We start from the raw sequence: 25,490 nt of genomic DNA, 5'->3' as shown, positions 1-25,490 counted from the left end.
TGTTTTGATTCATGTATACCTAAGATCTTCGGAAGAACCTGGCTTCTTTACAAACTAAACGCAGCTTAGTAAAATCAATTTTACTGTGTAAATTACAGAGGTATTAAAATGAAGTCTTTAAAACAATTTTAATTTTAAAATATTTTTATTTATAAAAACTCACTCATTTTCTTTGGCTTTTTCAAATAACTATTGCTTTAACAAAAACACCTCATTCAAGGTGTTTGTTGCACACAGGCATGGTTCTCTGTCTTCTTTGAGCATAAATGTATTATTATTGTAACAAAATTTAAATTAGAGAAAATGCCAGGTGGCTGGTTTTCTTTCTCTGCCACGTAGCCTCTCACAGAAATAGAAGCCACATTACTTGGATGGCTTTATATTTGTTGCTTGAAACTGTATTCTGTTGATATGGTGATAGTACTAATCCACAGATTCCCTATGGAAAAAAGAAGCTGAGACTTTACAGTCAGTTTATTACTTTAAAAGGCAATGCATAGACCTTATTTTAAAAATCATGCAGAGTACGAAGGTTTCGTGTATAATAAAAAAAAAATAGCATGCCCTCCTCCCACAGGCTCACTTAGCCGTGCTTTGGGGACCCAGTAGAAAACCTACATCACAACAGAATAGGAAAGGCTACTGAAATGAATTTGAAGCCTGCACTTGAACTGTATTCTTGATTATATTGGCTGTGATACAGAGTACGTTGTATCATTTAAAATTCTCATAGCTATTTGATTTGAAAGAATTACAGAAACTTTTTATCCAAGCATTTAAATTTACGTTTGCATCTTAAGCATTGATAGCTAACAAATAAGGCGTATGTAACTGAGCACTTATTTTGTACACTGTGGTGAGCACTTTACATGAATTATTTAATTTCTCCCATGCAACAAGCCTATGACGTAGGTACCACTGTGATTTTTTTTGACTGATGAGAGAAATGGGGTTTACATAGGGTATAATTTGACCGACATCATGTAGTTTGTAAGCCTTTCCCTAACTCATTATACTAGTGGTTTTCAGAGTGTGGATGCACAATCCATTTCATGAGTAATAGACAGCATTTAAACAGAAAGAAAAATAGAATGGAAAAAAATTAATGTTTTATATCTGAGCATTTCAAACATATCCCAAAGCAGAATAATACAATGAACCGTATGTACCCCCACCCAGCTTTAAGGATTCATGGTAGATTTTTCTTTCCCCCCACCTCAGCATTATGGTAGATTTTTTAAACGTACTATCAGTGATTAACAGCAAGTTACTTTTATAAAAATATATCATTTTACTTTATTCGTGTATATTTGTACCCCTCATTGCCCTGATGAATTGTATCTCCTAAGTCTCTATACAGCTATATATCACTGTGATATGTAGCTTCACTTATTGTAAACCTGCCTTCATGAATTCCCTACTGGGTTTGCCCTGAAAAGACAAAAGTAGTCTGTTTGATCGTTGTCTGTAGATTATGGATATATTTTTAACGTGCCACCTTCTAGATGTATATTTATGGATTTATATGTTTTCTAGTATAGTGGTTGCTACCTGAGGGCGAGTTGGGCTGCATCTGCAGACATTTTTGATTGTCACAGCTAGGTAGATGCGTGCTGCTGGCAACTAATGGTCAGACATGCCGCTAAACAGCCTACTGTGCACCGGCCAGCCCCGCACAGTCACTCGTCCTGCCCACCGTGTCAGTAGTGCTAAGGAAGAGGGCTCCCGGGCTGCTGGGAGAGAAACTGCTACTTTTAGGGACGAGCAATTTGGTGTAACTACTAAAGATATTGAAGTTATAAAATGCAGCAGTCTCCCCTTGTCTGCTGGGGACACCTTCCAGGATTCCTGAAACTGCGGGTAGTGCCGAAGCCTATATACTCCTTCACCATGTTTTTTCCTGTGCATACATATCTATGATAAAGTTTAATTGATAATTAGGCACAGAGGAATTAACAGTGACCAATAGTAAAATAGAGCAATTATAACAATATTCTGTAATAAAAGCTGTGTAACCGGCTTTACGGCCATTGTTAAGTACAATAAGCGTCTGCGGTACCGCGACCGCTGAGCTGATGACCTGGCCGGCCACCACGTGACCAGCGGGCGGGGAGCCGATGGAGCGGGGACGCGCTGGACGGAGGACCAGGACCGGGCCACGTCCTGGGCGGGACTGTGCGCGGCGGCGCGAGGTTTCCTCGTGCTCCGCGGAGCGCGCGGGTTTCGTGTTTTCGCGGCGTGGTTGACCGCAGGTTCCCAAAGCCACAGAAAGCGGAACTCCGGATAAGGGGGACCGACTATAAAGGGTTATTTTGAGGGAGCCGCAGGAGGGACCAGAACCTGTCACCTCCCCAGTGGTGGTTTTCCTGTGGGTCGCCTCCTCTCCTGCCTGCTCCTCCTGCTCTTTTCTCTGTTATATCAGAAACAATTTGTGTAGTTGCAGGAGACTGTTCTCCAGGCTTTATCTTTGTACTGGGCTTTAAATTTTCTTTAATATGTACTCTTAAGCACCCTAGTTTTTCACTGGCCCTTGTCAGACTACTCCTATAAAGCTATTTTGGGTGTTGACCACAATCATAAAAGCAGGTTTTTCTTATTCTGTACAAGTCCTGACTGAAGAAAATTCTTAGGGTAGGAAATACGGTGTTTCAAACATTTTACTGCTCTTGAAAAAATTGTGACATTTAGAAATATGTCCTGTGTGCTTCTACCTCAACCACTTTGAATCAAGCTTGGTTTAATTTTAAGCTTAAAGATTCATATGTAATAAAGAAAGACAGGCAATATAAAGATGAAATGTGGCTGATTTCTCACCTATATTTTAGTCGAGAAGAACTATTTATAGGGCTTCTCATGATAAAGCTTACCAGGAAAGAACAATAAACTTTCCCATCCCCCCTTTCTTTAACTTTTCATTGTGGAACAGCTTTAAGCATATACGGAAGGAGAGAAATAGTGTAGTGAATGTTCATACGCCTGTCATCCAACTTCAGGTCATTAACGTATAGCCGGTCACTCTTGTTTCAGCTACACCCCAGCCACTGCCCTTTGTACCTCACTGGATTAAAGAAAATCTCGCACAGTATACCATTCCATCCTTAAATTCTTCAGTACATGTCTCCATAAGGATTCCTTTCTTAAATACGTATATAACCACCATTATGACACCTTAAAAAAAAAAAAAGAACAGTAATTCCAAACTAGCATCATGATAAGTCAGTGGGAACTATTTAATGCTCAGATTCCAATGGTTCTTCATTTTCCCCCCTCTTTATGTTCTGCTTCCTAATTTATGATCCAACTCTATGTGAAGTCACAGTTTGCAGCTGTACAGCGTATAGCATCCACTTGTAAAGGTGCCACTGGAGAAAATGCAGTTCGTCAGGTCATTCGTTTTACTCTGAAGGCATGAAGCCGTCTTTCTGCAGAACTGTTTGAGAAAATTGGCTGATAAAGTGACAATAGAAAATCATTTCTAGAGCTGTACCAAGACACTGGTGTCAGACTGGTGACAGTGGTTTTTTTGGGGGGTGGGTGGGGGAGAGGAGTGATACTTAAACTGTGTTTACTGAATGTCTTGATTATTTTCAAGTTCAAAATTACAATTAACAAATAGATACGGTTTAGTATACGTGCTGCCAAAACGAACACAACAAATCCAAATAGATCCAGAAGAAAATCTTGTCAATGCAATATGACCAAACTCTAAGGAATAGAGAGGGCTTTAAAAATAAAAGTTAATAAAATAGAAGCAGGTAGCACAAAGAATTTCTATGATGAATGAAATAAAAATTATTTAATATAGTTAATATGGATAGGGAATGTATCAGTATATCTCAATATAAACAATAGGAACATTATATACAATTTATGTACAAGCGTCAGTTTAGAATATCAATTTCTTACTTGGAAAGTTAAAGAAATTGATCAAGAAGAATAGAGAAACCGATTTCATGTAAGTTGAGTTTAAGTTTAAAATAAATCTTTTGAAAGTTAGGTCAATTTATATGTCTTTAATACAGACTGACTTAGTGAACATTTTTAAGTTCTGAAATAGAATCTCATTCTTCCCTGTTCTTAATCAGCTGTTAGATATGGACAGGTGTGACCTGGCCTGGGGTGGGTGAAGCAGCACTGACCGAGACAGCTTACTCTGAAAGACTGCTGTGTTCGAGAAGAAATTCAGCTCAAGTCTTTTTTTTTTTTTTTAAAGAACTCTTATGTATATGCATCAGTCCACAGTTTCTTGCCGTACTCTATCATTAGCTCTTCCAAAAGCAGAAAGGGAAAAACTCTGCAGACACATACTGTTTTGTGTTTTTTTTTGGTTTGCTCTAAAAGAGCCTTTCTTGAGAACATTTTATGGTTGGATGTTGCGGCCTTGTAGCCTCTTTTCATAGAGAAAAAAGCACACCACCGAGAGCTGTTTACAGCACCAGTTTCTTTCCGATAGCTATGCAGAACTTCGTGACGGAGGATTTGGCAGACTTTGGTCTTCCTGTGTAACTTGTCATGTATCGGAGTTACTGTTTCTAGAGACAAGCACCTATACTGTTCCGCAAAGGAGAATGATGATTTAGAGCCGTTCTCCGTCCTTCTTCAGCTTCTGGGTGAAGGGTGATGTTTCGTACATTCCCCAGTTAGGCACTGACTCCTGTGGATCAGGGACTGTGGCATAAATGCCGCGGGTGCCCTCAGTGCCTGCCCATCGTCCCTCAGCCATTCCCATTTCTGGGCACGCTGGCCAGCTTCTGAATCTCAGCATCCGTGTCTCTGCCTGACAGCTTTCTCTGCTGGCAGCTATTCCGGCCGCCTGGAGGGCAGGTCAGATCTGCCAGGAGCTGGTGGTTGATACCCAGCTCCCTGGGGAAACTCTGGGCACACGTTCCACACCGTACTCCAGCGTTCGGCAGCTTAAGCAACAGTTGTCCCCCGGGCTACACAGCTCGTACCAATTTTCTAAAATGATCTCTTTATTGACTTCTCTTCCTGTCTCCCCAGTTCTCTTCCAGTGTTTTGGGGTCACCTCGCAAATAAACTACCTGAATGTTAAAACCTTGTCTCAAAGTCAGCTTCTGATTTGTTTTGAGAGCTCTGATGTCTTTCAGCCTTTTCTTTCTGAGTGTCTGTGCAGCCAAATGATTTAAACCCTAATGTGATTCCTAGGGACGCTGCACGTAAAGCATCCTGTAATAGACACAGACAGCCTGAGACGGAGGTTCAGGTAGATGTGAAGTAGGAAGGCAACAGGCAGTTTTAGAGCAGACGGTGCTCTCACCCCTCTAATGCTGCCTGTTCCAGCTGCCGTCCCACAGCTGCGTGCTGCAGAACATTCCGACAACCGGCTGCTCCCACTCTGTGCCTGACCATGTGGCTGCTGCCGTCACTGGGCTTTCATTACACGTCCTTTGCGTCCTACCATTCTCTTTGGACTTCTCCAGTGCCGCCATGAACCGTTGTTACCATCTCAAGAAGGTTCAGATACCACCTCTGATCCTCTTTCTGACTTCAGCGCTAGTCTTTCAGATATGCATATTCTCTATATTCTCCAGCTTTTTGAAATAACTACTTAAAAACCATTAGAATATAATTTAGTCAGGAAGGCAGTTGCAAGGGAAAAAATTCTGTATGCACAGTGCCTCATTAGCTGAAAAAAGCTATCATTTGTTGGAAACAATTTCATTTCAAGACTATAAAAATGATGAAAATAATTCAAATAAATTAACTGCATCAGTGATTCAACTGACATTCATTTTCCACAAAAGCCTTTACTTGGTTCTAAGTCTTGTCAGAAAAGAAAATATTAAGAGGTATTAAGTGAGAGGGAGAAAAATTAATTGGAGGCTGTATAAAAGTTTACCAGACTCTGTGTCTCCCAAAGATAACCATAGTCTCTTCCTGTTAAAAAAGAGGAAAAGAAAAAAATTTTAAATGAAGTTTAATGTTTCTATTATTGCAGTATTTCTAAACAATACTGGTTGTGTCCACTATGAGACCTCTGCTTGAAAGTTAAAAAAAATAAACAATCTATATTAGAAAGAAAGCAAAGTTAATCAGGAAATACAAGAGATTAGTATAGAAAATTCAATCTTGAATCTATAGATTAAAAATCAAAGCACAGCTACCACTATTTTATATTTTGATCGGAGTGGTGGTTACATGGATATATTCATTTTATGAAAACTCATTAAAGCTGTAAACTTATGATTTGTGTACTTTTCTTAAATGTAGGTTCTATTTCAATAAGAATAGTAACAAAGAAAGCAAAGTAGAAGAAGAACACACATTTTTCTGAAAATCTGTTCACCTTAGTTGGTTCAAAAAATTACACGACTGGAAAAAAAATGAGATCACGGGGATTAAATCCCATTGTATTAGTTTGCTAGGGCTGCTGTAACAGAATACTGTGGACTGGGTGGTGGCTTAAACAACAAATGTGTTTCATCACGGTCTGGAGACTACAAGTCCAAGCTCAAGGTGCTGGTAGGTGTGGTATCTCCTGAGGCCTCTCTCCTGGGCATGCAGACGACAGCCCTCTTTACGTGGTCAGTGGTCGTCCTCTGTGCACACGCACCTCTGCTGTGTCTCCATGTGACCAAGTTTCTTCTTATAAGGACACCAGACAGACTGATTAGGGCCCACCCTAACTGGGGAGTTACCGTTTACTATTTCTGTCTTGGTTAGGCGTTCTCCTGAAGCTGCCTTGTGAGTTATGATATGACATTTGATTGGGAACCTGAGAATGACTCTGCCACCAAGTTTTGTCTGTCCTGTCGTCTGTGCATCACTGGGGAGTGGTGCATGCATGGACTTCGGCCAGGGGACTCTTACTGGCTTAATTTATAGAATTAGGAATAGAGCTGTTTAAAGAGTAATTTTCTCACGTTACCAGTGGAGGAGGGCACTTGCCTTTTGACCCAGAACATTTCTCAATAGGAGTTGCTGTTGTGTGTTGTTGGATATTGGTTGAAAGAGAACTCATTTTACTAAAAGTAATTCTGGTGTTGAAGGTAGTGGCTTCGCTGCACAGATGAAAGGAAAGTATATTGAGAAAATAAAGTCATAGACTAAAAGTGGAGTTTTAAGTAGTAGACCAAAGATGTTTTGCGACAAGACATTAAACTACATTGATTTATTATTAGAGTAAAATAGGGGCCAGCAAAGTCTGGCCTTTTGAAACTGACATCTCCCGGATGTGGATTCTATGATTTGGAAAACATAGCTCTCATGGCCGTTTTCTTTGAGTTAAAGATAGAAGACGAAGGTGCTTAAAGATGAGCATGTCTGGGAGTGAACTCAGGAATATAACTCATGAATTTATGTATGTTATGGATACTGAAACATTATTGGGATAAGAAACTGAATCCAGCCTGCGGGCCTGTTTCATTTGTTTTGTTTTGTTTTTAATAAATATTGATGATTTAGGGCATTCGTTCTCCAATGGCCAGAATAGTAACCATTATTTCTTATTTCCTATTCACTTGTTTCACGTACTTATTTTACCTGCCCCATCCCTGAAAACATTTGGATTTTAGACTGTCTTATTTCAGCCCAGTCTTCTTTTTTGAAGTAGCAGAATTATTTTAAATGTTTCTGAGAAGCAGAACTAGAGATCAGTGTTTTTACTCTGTCCGTGTCCTTCCTAACATGGAAAGGACAGGAAAGAAGTGAAGAGATGAGGAAAAAGCCAAGTTATCTCCGTTTGGATGCAGAGCAGAGCAGTAATGTGCTATGTAGTTCTTGCTTTAAGAGTCAAGACAAAACTTTAAAATAAACAAGTTTAAGTACTTTGGGATCCTGCGTGACTGTTGCAAAAATTCTGATACTCGTTCTGCATCAGATAAAAAAATCCTGGAGTGGGAATCTTAACAGTCCTGAAGTTTCACCAGACCCATCTTAGGGATGAAATCATGTCGTTTATTTGGTTAGGGAATTAAGAAATTCAACAGTGCAGACTAGTCGGGTATTTATGTTTCCCAACTATAATTTAGGATGCAAAGCACTCTCTAAAAAACAGTGTAGCCTATAAATACTTACCATTTGTATTGTACAGTGCGTTACAAACTTGTGTCGTGGTTCTGTCACATGATCCTCAATTATTCTGGGAGGAACGAGAACGCCAGGTGATTTGAGCAGATTTAATTTGACCATCGATTACCAGATTGTTATTATGCTAAGACCCAAATATTTTGAAGAGACACACAGTTCCTGTCCTCAGAGTTAGTGTCTAAAAGGGGAGTGGAAGGGAGAGAGGTTTCGTGGGAGCAGAAGAGAGGAAGCAACCCGTTCATGCTGGGTGGGTGAGAAGCAGCACTGAGAATCTAGCATCTGAGTTAAGACCTGAAGTGTTTGGGAGGGGTCTGCCTTCAGCCGGCAAAGTGTGCGTGTTGCCCCCGGAAACAGCATGCAGACGTTTGCGAGCACGAGGGATTCGGACCACTGCCAGTGCGGAGTGAGGAGACGTGGGCTATTGTGTGTGAATCCAGCTCTGATGCTGGCTGCTTCCCCTCCTCATAACGGGCCTGGGTAGCTCCTGACAGGCGAATCTCGGTGAAAATGCTTTGGGAGCGTTGAGGACGGGCAGGAGGCAGGGGCTGTGGTGCCAGGAATCTCAAAGACTGAACAGAGCTGCTCAAGGAAAGGTTTGGGGGAAAGGGCCGGAGAGAAGTGATATCTCTCTCATGATTTTTTTCATTTTTCTTTCCATGCTGTATTCTGGAAAATTTCTTTTTCCTGTATTCCAGCTCACTAAAGCTTTCTTCATTTGTGTCTAATCTGCCATTTAAGCTTATCCAGTGACGTTTAAATTTTACTTATTATATTTTTTATTTCGAGATATCCTCTTTGGTTCTTTTTTGAATCCATGACAATTTTCCTCCTACAGGGACAGAGAAATTCTTGGCAGTCATCTTCAGGGACAATCTGCTCAAGGCTTGACATGTCTCTGGTAGGATAGCCAGAGGATTGAAACTAGGTGACTATTGGGTGACCATGTAACTTACCATCCAAACAGAAACATCCGTGAGAGTGAAACTATATACTGTGAGAGTATATACTATATACTGTGTCGCCAGACTAGGACCTGTGGTCATCCTAGTTACAATTCATCAGGGACTTTTCCAGGCCCTGCGTCCCCTTAGAAGGTATACGCCTTTGGATTGTTTGTTTGTTTGTTTGTTTGTTTTTAAGGTAAGGAACTCCTGTTAGGCTTTCCACCTGTGCAGCCTCTGTCTGGACTTGGAGTTCTGCTCTCCCCCCAACACATACACACCAAGCCTTGAGAGACTGAACAAAGGGTCTCGTTTGGATTGGCCCATGATCTCAGGGATTCTTGTTTTCCCTATATTTGGAGCTTGGTGATTACTTATTATCTTGTGGTCTTTTGGATGCTTTTAACATTTTATTCAGCTTTTATAGTTGTTTTCAGTGGTAGATTTGATCTAAATAACCTACCCCTGGGGAATAGGAACAAGTATAGTTAATTTACTTGAAGTAACAGAAGAAAGAGAACAGAAAGAACTGTTGAATATAAAATAAATATTTCTTTTCCACAAGAAATAAAGAGTTCTCAAGTGGAGGGCGGAGGGTGTGAATGCGAGGGAGGAAGAATTAAGGGATTGGAGCATTATGTTATTTATTTTTTTTAACTACAAAAAGGTTTCACTTTTTGGCAATCTGTTGATTCTGTTATAAAAATTAGGACATTGTTTTCCTCAAACCACAATTCCTCAATTTTTATTCATTGTATTTTCACTTTATCAAGGTTTTAAAGTTAACATTTTGTTCTACAACTAATTCCCCTGCTGTTTAACCTTAGGATTAATTTTAAATAAATTTGTACTTTCTTCTAGTCTTCTAATCAGGCCATCTTATTCCTGAATTATTGATTTTCATCTATCCCTTCATTGTCTAGATTTCAACATTAGATCCTCTCATTTTTTTTTCAAAAAAGGCTTATGGGTGATTTTTACAAAATATGCATAGTGTCTTTTCAGCTCCATTGTAGAATTTTAGTCTCCATTTTAGACTCAGTATTTAGTGTCTATTTTAGATACATATTTATAATTTTATATTGAGAGAAAATAAATAATATATTTTATGCAGTTATCTCTTTTCCTCAGAGAGTACTAGGTGATTAATAAATGTTTATTTTTAAGCTGACTGTACACTAAATGCTACTGTAGAATTGATTTACATGTTGACCTATACTTTTTGTTCCACTCCACACTTCCTGTCTTTGTTTCCTTTGATGTCAAAATAAATAATTTTGACATCTAATTATTTTTTTAAATTTATTGGGGTGACAATTGTTAGTAAAATTACATAGATTTCAGGTGTACAATTCTGTATTACATCATCTATAAATCCCATTGTGTGTTCACCACCCAGAGTCAGTTCTCCTTCCATCACCATATATTTGGACATCTAATTTTTAATAAGTACATTTTGTCTTAATTATAAGCTCTGATTTAATTTGGTCAGTATTACATATAGCATATAAAAAAATCAGTGCTCATTTTAGTTTTCTCTAGTTGTGTATGTTTGTAGTGAAATGGATTGACATTATTTTTGTAGGCTTATATAATTGAGGCCCATTGATTACCTTAATGCATTTCTTTAATAAATTTTATTCAGTAAAAATTGTTTAATTTTTCATGTATCTCTTAATGTTTTCTTCAGAAGGGTACAGTGATATGCTGACGGCATGACTTTTTCTTTAAAAGTATATTTTTGTACTAGTCAGTTGCCCATCTCTTAAGTGATCCTTGCCGTATATAGTCATAAAAAACAGAATTGATATTCGTATATCTGGGATCAGTTCTCTTCCTACACCTCACTCCCTTCTCGCTGGCTGCCTCAGAATGAAAGGGTCACGCATTTCAACTAACTGCAGCTTGGAATTTATTTTCTTATTCATAGTAGGTTTGTTTTTGTTTTTTTAATTTTTTTGTAAGGAGAACAATTAAGATCTGTTAGCGACTTTGAAGTTTATGATACGATATTCTTTTCTTTTTATTTTTTTGAAATTTTCATTGGGCAATATTGGGGGACAGTGTATTTCTCCAGGGCCCATCAGCTCCAAGTCGTTGTCCTTCAGTCCAGCTGTGGAGGGCACAGCTCAGCTCCAAGTCTAGCCGCTCGCCGTTTTCAATGTTAGTTGCCGTTTTCAATGTTAGTTGCAGGGGGCGCAGCCCACCATCCCATGTGGGAATCGAACCGGCTACCTTGTTGTTCAGAGCTCCTGCTCTAACACCTGAGCCATCCAGCCGCCCCCTCGTAGTAGTTTCAAGGAACTTCATTGGTACTACTCTAAAATAATGTATCAGTGTGAAAAAAAGCCTGGCCCAGAGAGGTTTCGGGCGAATCCTTGAACAAATAGCTAAGAGTGTTTTAAATATGTCAACCTCTAACAAATATAAACATTTCTTTCTAATGTTCTTAAAAACAATCATATTTGTATTATAAAGTTGTTTGAACACTGTTTTACATAGATGGAGCTAAAAAAAAAATACAGTTTTCTACTTTTCAAAGCTAAAGGGAGAACTTGCTGTAGTATTTGAGAGTGGGTTCTAGAACTTGGCTTGACTGATGAGTTAAAACCCTCCTCAGTCTCTCAGGAGCTCGGAAACCTTAGACACTTCCCCCTCAGCCCCCAAACTTCAATTTTTCCACTTGTAAATTAGATGTAGCTATAACAAAAGTGTCTGGCACTAGTTACTGCTCAGTAAATAGTAGTGGCCTTTTATTCTTTATTTTACTCTTTGATTTTTATATTTATTATTGTCGTCGTCATTGTTAGTCTACATGTGTAATATGAGCCCCTAATTGTGAGGGCTAGGATGGATTTTGAACAGAGATGAGCAATAGACTAAAGGTAAGGAAGGGTCTTAGGCTACAAAGACAGTTTGAAATAATTGTCCAGTATATACAAATATGGGTCTAAGAAAATGAATTGCCTTGGCCTGTACGAACTTACAGGAAAATTCAAAAGAAATGTATCATTAATGTGAAGCCCAGCAGAAGATATTATTAGCAGCTTTAGCGAGCTGGGTGGTCAGTCCAGAACGACTGACCAAGCACTGCCATTGGGCCCGTCCTTCTCTGTTTGATTTTAAGAGATTGGTAGGGACGAGGTTAGCAGGCATCCTTCTTGAGTGCTTTGGAATATGAGCAGTTCTGTCTGTCTGCATCCTGTTTGATTAGTTCATACCCTCGCTATAAATGACTAGAAGCTAAAAGACGCCTGGGTTCCAAGGCGACAGTCGGGGCTCTCTAACCGTATTGGTTTTGGTTGACATCTTTCATTTATTTGTTTGCCAGATTTCAAAATACTTTTTCCTTTCAGTGGATTCTTCTACATGTGTATTCTCATGTTTAAGTCTTCTAATGATTTATAAACATTTTGCCTCCCAGGTGACTGTGGAAAATAAGGTTTTAAGCAACAATAGCTTTATATTTTATCTTTTAAACCCGTGTAATACAAAAGCAATGAGTACTTGTTTAGATGTAAATATAAAGGAATCTTTCTGTGGATGAGTGGGTATTGCTTCCTAAAGGACCATCAGATTCTGGTTATAGAACCGGAAAAACTCACCTACCATTTTCCTTTGGGCCACTTTTGATCTGGTTTTTTTTTCTTTCTTTCTTTTTTTTTTTTTCAAAGTATGTGAGCTTTAGCATTGGTGCCCCAATATTTTAACTTAAGTCTAAGAAGCTAGCAGTAGCTCTTCTCGATCCTTCTGTTGCCATGTTCTTGGGGGGAAATTAAACATTGAGTAGTTCACCATAGGTTTATTAGTTTAGATTAGTTTATTACCTGAAAGTAATACTAGCTACTTAGAGAACAAACAGCTGCCCTGCTGCTTAAGGCTCCAAATCCTCTCTCTGTCTGGGGGAAGCTTCTTAGGTAACTTTCTTCATTTATCCCTTTTTCTGAAAAATTGGTCACGTCTGTCTTTCAGCTTTCACCAGTACAGTGTTTCAGGCTCTGTTTCCTTTCCCTAGTTTTCTTACTTCGCTCCCTCCCAAAAGACTCAAGCAGCATACCGGCTGCTTTGGACTTAAGCATGTTCAATTGCTTGATACTGCAGGGAAATGAAGGGGCTTCTGCCCTTCTCCAGCTAGCCTCACACTCCCCCCACCCCAATGCGAGGGAGGGGCGGATAGTGCCACAGAAATCCAGAAAGTTGTTGCTTCGCCTACTTGAAATGGGTTCTCTGTCCTAGTTTTTTCTCGTCTCAAACTCACCAGACTGAGCGGATTCCCTCTCGGTTAACTTTGGCACATTCCAGTATTGTAAGCCAGTTCTCAGCCTAGTCGTGTGAATGGAGCAGCCAACCTTCATCAGCATCATCCTGCCCGTTTTCAAGGCCCGAGTCTTCTGCCAAGTCCCTCACTGAGCTCCCAGGTCTAATCCGAAGGGGATGTCACACAGTGTTTAAAGCTTGGCACTTGGGAGGCTGCAAGTTGCTTAACTGTATTGTAGGGGTCTCTTTCTCACGTGTAAAACGGGTTCTACCCACTTCTCCCTGTTAGGATTGACAGACATTCCGAAATAGTGATCTAAATGTACTTTTCTTTGCAAAGGAAATTCCGAGGTAAGCAGTCAGGTGTGTATGGCTGTTCCATGGTTTTCAGCAGTGGTCTGCCCTCAGGAGCTTATGGCTTCCATCCTCACAGCGATGCTGGAGGACGTGTGCAGGTACAGCCATGACGCCCGCACCCCAGGCAGCAAGACGGAGGCGGCAGGGCCACGCAGAGCGCTCACCTGGCTCGGAAACCCTGCATAGGACCGTATCCAAAATCACACCCTGCGAGTTTTGCTTGGATTCCATTGGGCAGAACTTAGTACTTGGCCACAGAACACTGGGAAATACAGGTTTTGATCCGGGTACAACTGCCACACTGAGTCAGGATTCGGTGACTAACAAACAGCAGAAGGCTGGGTATTGGGGAGGTAACGGGCAGTCTCTGCACCTCGCTTTAGAGGAGACAGTGCACGGAAGTACTAGTACTGTCTGCTGCCCAGTGGCCCTCGGGGTACAGGCAGGGCAGGGTAGACTCAAAGGTCGGGGTGCCAGCATGTCCCCCTTTTCTTACTCCTTTCCACCCATGCATACACTTTTCAGGGAAGTGTCCTTTATAATATCGTAATTCCTGAAACTCAGAGAAACAACCAGAGATGCTCTCTTTGAAGGGAAGAGGGAGGTAAATAGTGGTGGTTCCCTTATTGAGAAACCATTAGTTTCTGTAGAAGAGGTTTCAGCTTTTTTACTTCATTGGGAATTCTTAACATTGGTAGAGTTGATATGTCTCTTTTACTTTGATTTTTAAATTCTCAACTGCTTTTCTTGCCCACTGTCTTAAACCAAAAAGGTCATTGTTTTGGTACATATTCATTTTTAAAAAGGTGATTAAAATGAATTCTACTTAAGAATGTTTTATTACATACTTTCGTTACATTTAAAGTCTTAGCGTGATACAGAATGAAGACTGGGAATGAATTTACTTAATGCATAGCCTTTGGCTTCACTAAACACCTCAGTGTTAACTGTTAAATTTTTATATCTAATTTTGTTATTTTTCTGTATACCCATCATCTAGTGAATTTCACAATATACAATTTTTTGTTCTGTAAAAGCAAGAGATAGTGTTAACATTTATATGTGATACAATATTAAGCATGCATTTGTTAGACTGTCTATATTCTGTTCTTGTCTAAATAGAAAGTCTGATTAATGTAAGTGTGTGTGTTTGTGCCTGATATTCATGGTTATGTCAGGAAGATACCTTTACACTAGATAAGATAATAACCAAAGCTTAAAGTCTGTGGTGGGTGAGGCACTTTGCATATCATTTATCATTTATAGCCTTCAGAAAGCTCTATCAACTAAGTGCGATTATCTTCATTTCACTGTGAGGGTGTTGACGTTCAAAGAAGCTCAGAGTCTTGCTTCCAGTCACATAAGCAAGTTAGTGGAAGTTAATCGAGCTTGAACCCAAGTCTGACTCGAGTCCGCGTGTGTTTCCTGTGCCACATTTTTCCTTCATAATCTGTCCGTTAGGTGGACTGGACAAGTCCTGAAGTTCACCTCCTTTCTAGTTAACCTGGTGTGTGAACATCTGGGTTCACCAATAGATAGACTTGGGGTGTTCTTTACCCTTGTGAGATGATTCAGGTCATGTTCTTTAAGTGACATGACATGACATTCAAAATATTATTTGCCTTCCCAAAATCTAGTTTTTCACTCAACTTTTAAGAGTTTCTGCACTGTGAGGTTTTATCAAGTGAGGCATACCTGTATTTTGGTATTCTGTAATCAGCACGTATATTATGAATGCCTGTTTTATGCCACTTTCTAGGTGTGAGAGAGAGAGGTGGCCTGCAAAAGCCACCTGCTTCTGCTCTGTAGTTCCTGCTCGCTCTGGAACTGCTGTCTATACCTGGGTTTCAAAGCTTGGCTCCAGCTTTACCTCCTAGTAACTGTGTGATCTTAGCAGGGTCTTAGCCCTCTACGTTTGTTTCTTCGTCTGTAAGAAGGAAAGAATAATAGTACCTTTCTTAGCGTCAGCGTGAAAATTAATTGAGATAATGTATGTTCGTAGCATGGTATCTGCCATGTGATAAAACAATGTTACCTTTCATTATCTTAAAATAGCATTTGAAGTATAAGTAATTTTCTTTGAAAAAAATAACTGAACAAGTTTAATCAGTATCGTCTTCATTCTGGGATAGTAGTCATCTTTCTTATATTATTTGAAAAGTCTCATAACTGTTTCATTTGTTCTGTGTGCTGCCACAGACATTTTAGAAATATAGTACACCAGAAGCTATGTTTTATTTTTCATATTTTAAGGACAGTGCTATAATCATTGTATGGGGTAATTCCTAATACAAGAATATATGTATGGCTCATGGAAGGTATAGTAACTTACCTTTTTTGTTTACCTTTCTTCTGAAAAAGAAGAAAAAAGTCACTGTGATTTATTCCTTGGAGGAAAGATTTGAGGAAGAAATTCTTCAGTCAGTGCAAACAAAAATATTATGACAGCTTCACTGTGACTTACAACTGGCACTTTGTATGATTTCTTGAGTTTTTTGAAATGAAAGTATTTCTAAGTATTTTTTTTAAATAGCAGAATTTAAAAAATAGATGTTTTCTATACACGTACAGCACAGTATTTAGGCACTTGAATATGTAAATCCAAGTGTAAGTAATTTTGAATTTTAAAAGGTACATTTATGAAAAGTTATATAAGAGTAATTAATATAGTCAGAATTTACTTAAGTTCTTTTAGGATATCATGATTATTAAGTTGTTTTAGGATATCATGATTTATCAAAAGCTTGAGAAGGAATTAAATACATCCACATACGATTGTTTTAGAGACAGACATAAAAATGAATGACAAATTTCTTTAAGTAGTTGTTTCCATCAATAATAATTTTGTTCTAACAGTTAAATTCTCTTGTGAATGGATGCAAAAACCTTACTTATAATAGTTCTAAGGAGATTTATTCAATTATTATCTCCTGTAAAAAGATATGTCAGGGTTATTTTTATTATCTGTAATGAAATCCTGTTAGAGAAAATCTAGATTTGACTTTAAATCACTACCATGTTTGTAGTTACCAAAGTCCAAATGCCAAGGAAAAGTCAACTCACAAACTGGATAGGTATATAAACAGTTTAGTTATAGTAACTGCTAAAATAGATCTTACTATTTTAGTTCCTTTAAATCCTGGTTAAGCCATTTTCAAGTATATAAGAGAAAATTTGATGTTTTAGTAAAACAGTTTTTTTCTTGTTACACATAAAAGAAGATTGTGTGGTTGATGTGGACTGTTTTTTTTTAATGTGGATTTTTTAAAAGGACTTCTTTGTATAATAGATTTTAAAATATTTCTTTTAGTATGGGCAGCCAACTTTTGTATTACCTTAGATGTTGTAGCTGGAAGTCAGTTGTAATTCTGAGAGTATCAGCTTTGCTGCTAATTTATTCTAAATTTATATGTGTGACCCAACTTTTGGCATGTATGCTAATTTATGTAACCTCACTCAAGAGTTTCAGAAATCTTTTGTTGAAGTTTATTAAAATTAAGATTTAGTTAACAGATTTAATGGTTAAATTTTAAAGGAGCAAATATAATATGTAATTTGGTCTTAGAATCCAAAGAAAATAAGTGGCATAGAAATGACTTAGCTGCTAATTGGGAAGAAAAAATGCACTCACATTTAAAGCCAAGTGTCTAGATCATTTCATTGAGACACCCACATGTACAACTTAATTTAAAAAAAATAACTTCTTGTTTAGCATGAAGCACTTGAACACAACTGGGTGAGTCTGAGATTTAGCACCCAAATTGGTACTGCAAAGAATCGGTGAAGTTCTTGCATAAGGATAATGTTTAGTGATGCTCATTTAACATTTTTGAGCTTGAAAAATGACACTTAGGGTGATTGTGAAAATGAGCTCTGTATTATTCTAATTCCATGCTGTGTTGGAGTACAGCCTGCCGAGAAATAAATTCGCTGGTTTTTGTCACTTGCAAGACCAGCCAGGGTTACTGTAGCCTGCCCGTCACTACATCGATGCATAATAACGTGTGAAATCATCAAGTGGTATATTTGTTTTAAAAGTGACACGCGTAACTTTTTATTGTAATTATTAATACAAGCAAAGAAGCTAGTAGTGCTTTTATTTTTATTTTTTTATTTTCATCAGGCAGTTTTCTAGGAATGTTCAGCAGTATATCAATTCAGCTATAATTCTGGTATGCGGTTACAGAAACTATGAATAAGCTTTTGGTGCCTACCATTAAAAATTAAATCAGTAGCTTTAATACCGTTTTACAATCTTATTTGGTTTCACTGTGCTCTGTTTTAGTAGATCTGCACATTTTACTCTCAATGGTTAATTTTACCAGTTCAGTTTCTTTGTAGATTTTTGCCATAGGGAGAAAGGATTTTAAATCTTATAGCCCCTTAAAATATTTTATTACCCTTTACTTAACATGAACGATAATGTACATGCTTGCTTACTGTGGAAGTCACCAAGACATTCTGATTGAACGACAGCTTAAGGAAAAATAAACAAATAGCAAAAGCATCCCGTCTTTATTTACAACGTATAGAAGATCACTGTTTTCATTGTGAGTGAAAGAGTCCGACCAGCAGGAAACCCTGGGGAAGGACGTCTTGAGCAATGGAATTTACATACCGTTAGCTCCCAGTAATTGAGGAGCAGCAGGGCTCTGAGTACACAGCGAGCTGGGAGTTACTTGGGATGGGATGCCTTTGATGCTGTGGTGTTCCAAAGCGAGCTGGCTGCATGCTTGTCGCCTTTGTTTGTGACCCAGGTAATCACTTGATAAAATGAAGGGCGTCGCTGTGAACAATTGACCCTTTGGAGCAGTCCAGGCTGGTCAGCAGCCGAAAACCACACTTTAATGCCATCATGATAGCCTCAAACTTAAGAGTTTCCAAGGTGCAGACAAAGGTGTTATCTTCCTTCAGTACAAGTCGAGTGCCATTTTCAGACTTTATGAAGTATTTAAATTGAATGATATTTGACGATACGGAGAACTCCTCCGGAAATCCATCCAGCCTGCTTTTGGACACCAGGACAATGCGTGATTTTATTTTTGATATGAAATCAGGAGCGTTACAGAAGATTCTCAGTCCCTGTGAGCGATCATGGTTATCTGTTATTTCCAAGAAAGTAGTCTCTCTGGTCGTCAGCTGTTCTTTCTCCCACCTGGATTTCACTTCCTCCGCCAGTCCCTTGAGCTGAAAGAATTCTGCCTCTTGTGCGAGTAGTTGATTTTCTCGAAATCCTTCGGGCAGCAGAAGTTCTCCATTCCGTAGGAAGTTTAGGACATGCCTGAAGAGGAGCCCATCCCTGTCTATGAAATAATGGCCATCAGCATCAAACGGGCAGAGGATTTTTCCATTTACTATACCTTCAAGGAAAGTGTCTGGGTACTTGGTCAGTGTTTGTTTTTGAGTAATGTACAAATATCCACCAACGTTGAGGGTCATCAGTGTGGATTTGCAGTTCTTTCCCTGGTCGGCATCTTCCAGGCTGTTGTGTTTCCCTTCATATTCCTTTTCTTTTTCTCTTCTGTTTATTTTACGCTCCATTTTTGCAAATGCTATTGCAGCTTGTTCTTCTTGGCCTTGAGATTTTTAAAACAGAAACCCTGCCACACAAACACGCCTTTATTCAGCTCCAGCCTGGTGGTGGAATGGAAATGCTAGCTGCATCGCCTGCTCGGTCAGCTCAGTTTTGCAGTAGGTGGCGTATCAGCTATGCATGCAGGAGCCTTCTGGAGTAAGACTGGGAAAAGATAATTTGCATTTAACTGTATCAGGGAAGGAATTTGTTGGAAAAAGGTTTTCATGTATATTCTTTGACGTAATTAAAGTTCCTCCGAATAAATTGAATTTCCTCTTGGCCGTTAATCAATTCCAAATGTTTCTTTCTCCAGCTGAGTGTGAGTTTTTATCCATTTCTAAATACCTATTAAGTTTTACTTAGTAAGGCAGGCTTAATATTGAATAACACTATCATCTTTTGGAGAATAATGTATATTGAATTAGTATCATTTTTTTGGTAAGTAAATTATCACTAGGAAAACCTAAAGAGAAAGGAACGAGGTGTGTGGAATTTTCTTTCATAAAAAGTCACACATTTCACATTGGTGTAGTCTTTTTAGAGACTCAAATGAGAATATTTAAACCTGTTATTTGTGACATTGCACTTGAACTTAAGTGAATTTGCATGTGATTTGGATTTGGGGATCTTTAGCAAGTGACAAGAAATTTTCTCAATGTCTTTTAACAAAAGGCTCTATTTTTTTTTTTTTTACCGTAAAGATAAAATATCGAATATACAGCCTTTGCAGTAATCATTTACATTTTTTCAGTTAAAATTTCCTATGGAAAATGTATGAGCTTGTTTCACCATAAACATGCTTCAGTGCTGAACAAAAGAATTGGGCTGATGTAGAAAATATAACTCTGTGTGTGTGTGTGTGTGTGTGTGTGTGTGTCTGTGAGTGAGAGAGAGGTGGGGGGAGGGAGAGAGAAAGAAAGAGAGAGAAAATAAAAGACATTCAAAATACCTACTATATACTGTAACAGCTATATACGATGTCAGAAGGGTAGTAGATTGGGGGGGTTATCACTTTGTGAGGGGTGTAAATGTCTAACTCTTACATTGTTTTGTACACCTGAAACTAATAATAAAAAATAAATTAAAAAAACACACAAAATACCTACTATAAAATAGTGTCATGGGAAACCTAGTTTGTTTTTTTGTTGTTTTCACTATTCGCAAAGGTAAGTGTTTTTTTTGTTTGTTTCTTTAACTTGGGAGCTGCAACAATGTGTTGGTATTTTTCCCCTTTCTTTTTTTCCCCTTTTCCTGTAACTTGCTTTTCAAAGCATTTTGTGGTCTGAGCTTTCAAGTCTACACTGTAAGGGCCCAGTGGTAAGAAATGTGAGCGTTGTCCCTAATACATTGTGATCTGACTGGTCTGTCTGCTCCCTTATTCTGGGGAACTACATTGTTCTCAGAATTAGACTAGATTTTATAATAAATTGATTTATATGTCCTTTACATTAAAGGTACTTTTAAATTATTCAGCTGTATGTTGATAGAAATATCGGGGCAGATTTTTCTAAAAATGCTTACCTTGTATTTTCCCTAAACAATGTTAAGTTTTCTTCAGATATAAAAAATTGTATTCTTAATGACAGCAGATTTTAAATTTAACATTTATATGTCACTGAGATTATCAAAAGTACATTGAAATCAAATGAGACATCTAAGGCATAACATTTTTTAGGACCGAATTTTTGCTTAGAGACCATAAAATTCAACCTCTTCATTTTACCAAAAATGAAATTGCATTCTAGGGTGGCCGGTTGGCTCAGTGGTTAGAGCTCAGTGGTTAGAGCGCAGTGCTCATAACACCCAGGTCGCCGGCTCCATTCCCACATGGGCCAGTGAGCTGCCCCCTCCACAACTAGATTGAAGACAACGACTTGACTTGGAGCTGATGGGTCCTGAAAAACACACTGTTCCCTAATACTCCCCAATAAAATTTTTTAAAAAATTGCATTGCAGAGAGTTTTTAGTGTTTCATCTAGAACCTCACAGCTTGTTGATGGCCACCACTGTCAGCCCTGCATCTTGTCAGAAGAGTTTACTGTGAGAGCCTAACAAGTTCACGTGTGTGTTGACTTTACCTCTTTGGAATCAAGTCTCTCCTGTGAATATGACTTTTTAAGAAATATTGAAGAGATTTTTTTCTTTTTTGGTACAACTTTGGACATGTATTCATGGAATTCTTATGTCAATCGTCACTACCGGTGAGTGGCACTATGTACTAGCAAAATCAGCGCAAGCATAGCAATTTCATCTACAGGGGGAATCCTCCTTTAATAAACTTTATGGGACATCAGCCGGAATAGAACATGGCTATCGTGCAGTCGGAGAGACTGTGCTAGAATCTTCTTTGTATGTTTAAATAAAGTGATGGGGTTGAATACTCTGGAATGCTAGATCTGCTGCTTTCTGCCCTGCACGGCATTTGGGGATGTGCGGCTAGAAGACGGGCTTCCGCGGGTGGGAAGGTGAGGACGCCCACCTCTGCGGCCATCACTCCAGGGCCGCCTTACGTGAGCTAACTCGCTCTTGTCTGGCTTCTGCTGCCTGGTTTTAGACACTTGTCCTTGGTGCTGCTGCCTCGGCCGGCTGAACCACCCCGTCTCGTGCCTCTACGCCTCAATCACTTTTTCTCACCCCAGACTTCCCTCCGGTCATCCTGGCTTCCGCATACCTGACATGTATGGTTTGTTTTGCCACCTGTGGCCTGGCAACCATTGTGTAGTGACTGCCATGTCTTAGGGCCTGAATGGAAGCTGAGAGGAATCCATAGGACTTGCCTTTTGGGTCCTGTTGCCCCCAACGTGCACTCTTAAGGAATGGCCCCCAGTGGGCCCCACTGCACGCTGTCCCCATTGAAACGAGATGGTTGCAGGTTAAGGGGTGCGGGTCACTGCTGCCTGTGACGGTCCACAAGCCCCTCAGGAGAAAGCCAGCTCGTCGTCTTTGTCTCCTATTCTGAATCTGTATTTACGTGCTGGGGGAGGAGAGTCGGGGAGAGCTTGTCCTCAGGAGTGTCAGTCAGGCCCTCACGGCCCAAACGGTCAAAATGGTGCCTCAGCCCCAATGCCAAGGGAAGTACCCACTTTATGTGACTAGTTCTCCGCCTCACTGCAGCTACAAACTGGAGTTAACCGGTTTAGTAGTTTCCGCAGAAGAGCTTAACCCATGCATCAAAGATGAGCTCACTTACATCCACTAGACTCGAGGGTTTCAGCTGTGTAGACAGAAAGATACTTTGTAAAAAGGTGGGGGCCCCGTTTTCTACTCAGTACCTCAGCCCTTTATTGGAGTTGTAAAACCTCTTAGACATCTGTAATCACGCACATGCAAGATCCCTTTACCAACTTGAAGATTTAAACAATACCATTGTCAGGTTCTTGGTATGAGTATATCCGTTGGTTAGGCCCGGATTCCCAACCGAAGTGTAGCAAACCCTTCCAGTATATGGTGATGCCAGGCTTCCCTGAGGCTCCCATCTTACCTACCGACTCCGGTTTAAAATGGCATCATTGTCATGGCCATGATTGAATGTGAGAAACATTAATTGTGATATTCAGCTATGACTATTTTACTGTAGCGCTTTTTGTGTGTTAAAAAATAAATTGCACAGTGTAATTTACTAACATTTTAAGAATTGAGAATTTTTCCATTTTAATCTCATTCTATTTGAATGTCCAGACTTTTGTGGGGGTTTTTTGGAAATAGAAAACCTGTTAGCATTAGATATTGTCTGGCGCTGGGCTTGTACTAACACAGGTGCATACACCTCACCTCCCTTAGGGAGCTGGTTGACCAGTGTCTGACTCCCGTGCGTGGTTCTGTCCTCCTGGCACTCCCTGGACATAACCTCTCCCGTGCGTGGTTCTGTCCTCCTGGCACTCCCTGGACATAACCTCTGGCAGGAAGGGGATGGGGATGGCAACTCGAGTCAGATGAATACACTTGCAAATGTTCTGCAGTGTTCCACTGGGTCTTTGGAGAAGCCCGGGAAACTTTGCTACATCCGCCAGTTTTTAAGCCTCATTTGAGGAGTGTGGAAATGAATAAAGCACTATGTATCAAAAGGAGCACAAATCAAAATGACAGACGAACTGAGCCGTTCAGGCCAAAAATCCACATTGCTGAGCTTTTCATTACAGAGGTAATCTTGAAAACAATTTACAAATCATATTAATTCATATTTTAAATGTACTTTGGGGCTGTTTCAGGGAAGCCTGTGTTTTATAATTCTATAAGCAGATGTCATTTACGTTTTTTAAAAAACGATTTTTCTCTTTTTTTGAAGTGTAGCCTATGCATTATTATTCATTGGAAAATTTTATTGTAACCAGATGAGCAAAGCACTTCTATAAGCCATCAAATGAACACTGAAATTGTATTATTGTATTGAACTCATTTTTATAGTGCTATTTGGCAAAACAGAACTTTGCCTTCTCTTTGGGAAGGAGGTGTTAGAAGTTAACAACCATTACCTACAATCTCAAAATGAGGGGCATGACTTAGAAAACTTGGAAGTAATATTGCTTTGAAATCAGTGAACGAAAGGGTCTCAGGTCCTAAATGCTGTCCCTACTGCTGTTCTTTCTATTATCCTCTTATCTTTAGATCCTCTGTGTCTTTAGTGATGAGATGGTGTGGAGGGGACCGAAGGGGGCCTGACCAGCAGAACAGGATTTGATGGCTCGTAGGAGCAAATGCAGTTTCCTACTCACAGAGAGTAGAGTGATTGCAAATTAGGAATGGAGAACTCTATTATATTGCACATGTTTTGACATTCAACATTTCTGAAATGTTAAGACATTCAGGGTATATGTTAAAATTATTGGCTTATAAATGTTTCTTGGCAGTATTTTAGCTTTCTTAATGACATAAAATAATGATGAATATTAACAATGGACGATATCTTAGATTTGATGAAATATTTGAGCAGTTCTGTGTGCTATTCCTTCAATACCACCAGAAAATAAAATTAACAGAGATACAGGATGAGGAAAAGGGGGAAGGGGGAGGAATATTAAGGTAGCAGTTTTCAACCCTGGCTGCTGCATATTAGAACTAACGAGGGAGGTTGTACAAACCCCCCCACCTCTTGCCTCGCAGTGCAGTTAGGGTAGAGTGTCTGGGAGTGGGCCCAGGATTTTTTAAAAAGCTCTCTAGGTGATTCTCATGATCAAACAGGGCGAAGAATTGCCATATTAAGGACACTGAGGAGCTCCGGAAAGGACATTTCTGTCAAAGGAGTTCTTAATGATGGGGCGTAATTCCTGCCCTTAGTGTGAGCGTCACTTTACTGTGAAAGTGTCCTGAAGATCAGGAAGAACTAGAGCGTGGTATTGCTGCTGGTACTAGGTAAACATGGTGAAGAGAACGGGAGTTATTGAGGAGGAAATTAACGAAACTTGGGTCCTACTCAGTTGATTTAAAAATATGCATCATTGGATCGTCTGCAAGTATTTCATTACTATTGAGCCCTCAGCTGCATCGAGTCTAAGCACAGGGTCCGTGTTTTCCTTCCCTGTGCCGCCCATCGCAGCTACCCACTGTTTGGCACTATTTACCTGAAGTATCGCACTGCAGTGAAAGACTTCTCTCCAGGACACTTCATCTTTCCGGGAAGGATTTGTTTTTCTACCCATTTAATCACTTTTGCTGTTGTTTTTGAGTTCTTTCTGATTTCAAGGGCAGCAGCCAAAGCTGGATTGTACCCTTTGATGAAGGTCTAACTGAAACAAACTATTACAGCCCTGTGGTTTTCCGACCCCTTTTCATTTTTATTACATCACAGCATTACTTCCTATTTTTATAAAACTGTATTTTATTTCTGGGGGTTTATTCAGCTTCTTACTCTTGAAAGCAACTTTGAGATTAGAGATTAAGTCTGTTTCTACAACATCACAGCATCTTGCCCACATTGACACTTAAGAGGCTTTTATATTGATTAATTGTACTTGTGGTGTAACAAGCAAAAAGGAGACTGCAGCCTGACTTGTGGGAGGGATGGTGACTTAGGAACTTGCTTTGCAAACATTGAAACATTCAAAGGTTCGTTTTTAAAATGCTCAGTCACTAAGTTATTTCTTTGATCAAAGGTCTGTCGTGGGTTCTGTAGACTCAGCGAACGAACTCCTTTGCACACAGGCCTCCGTCCTTGATTTTGTTGTACCTTAGCTCACCACTTTCCTTTCTACTCCTGGGCAGTCAGTCTCGTAATTCCCAGATACTGTCTGCTCAGAACTACATCCAGCACCCCGTGTGGAGGAAGGTGTGCGCAGCCTGCCTTCTCCCGACTACAGGGGAAGAGTCCGAGAGCA

General features: G+C 39.5%; 2 protein-coding genes across 2 annotated transcripts in view; one reads left to right on the top strand and one right to left on the bottom strand.

The window, feature by feature from the left end:
* Positions 1-25,490, top strand: part of GTF2F2 (general transcription factor IIF subunit 2) — a 129,607-nt gene that overhangs the window by 37,014 nt on the left and 67,103 nt on the right. The gene's annotated exons all lie outside the window — the stretch shown is intronic.
* KCTD4 (potassium channel tetramerization domain containing 4) lies at positions 18,101-19,354 on the bottom strand. Its single transcript, XM_019756988.2, has one exon. The coding sequence runs from the start codon at positions 19,143-19,145 to the stop codon at positions 18,366-18,368; it is 780 nt and encodes a 259-aa protein (XP_019612547.2). The 5' UTR covers positions 19,146-19,354; the 3' UTR covers positions 18,101-18,365.

The sequence above is a fragment of the Rhinolophus sinicus genome, linkage group LG04 (genome assembly GCF_036562045.2).
Source record: "Rhinolophus sinicus isolate RSC01 linkage group LG04, ASM3656204v1, whole genome shotgun sequence".
NCBI lineage: Eukaryota > Metazoa > Chordata > Mammalia > Chiroptera > Rhinolophidae > Rhinolophus > Rhinolophus sinicus.
The sequence above is the reverse complement of the archived record's forward strand: the minus strand, read 5'-3'. Positions and strand labels throughout refer to the sequence as shown.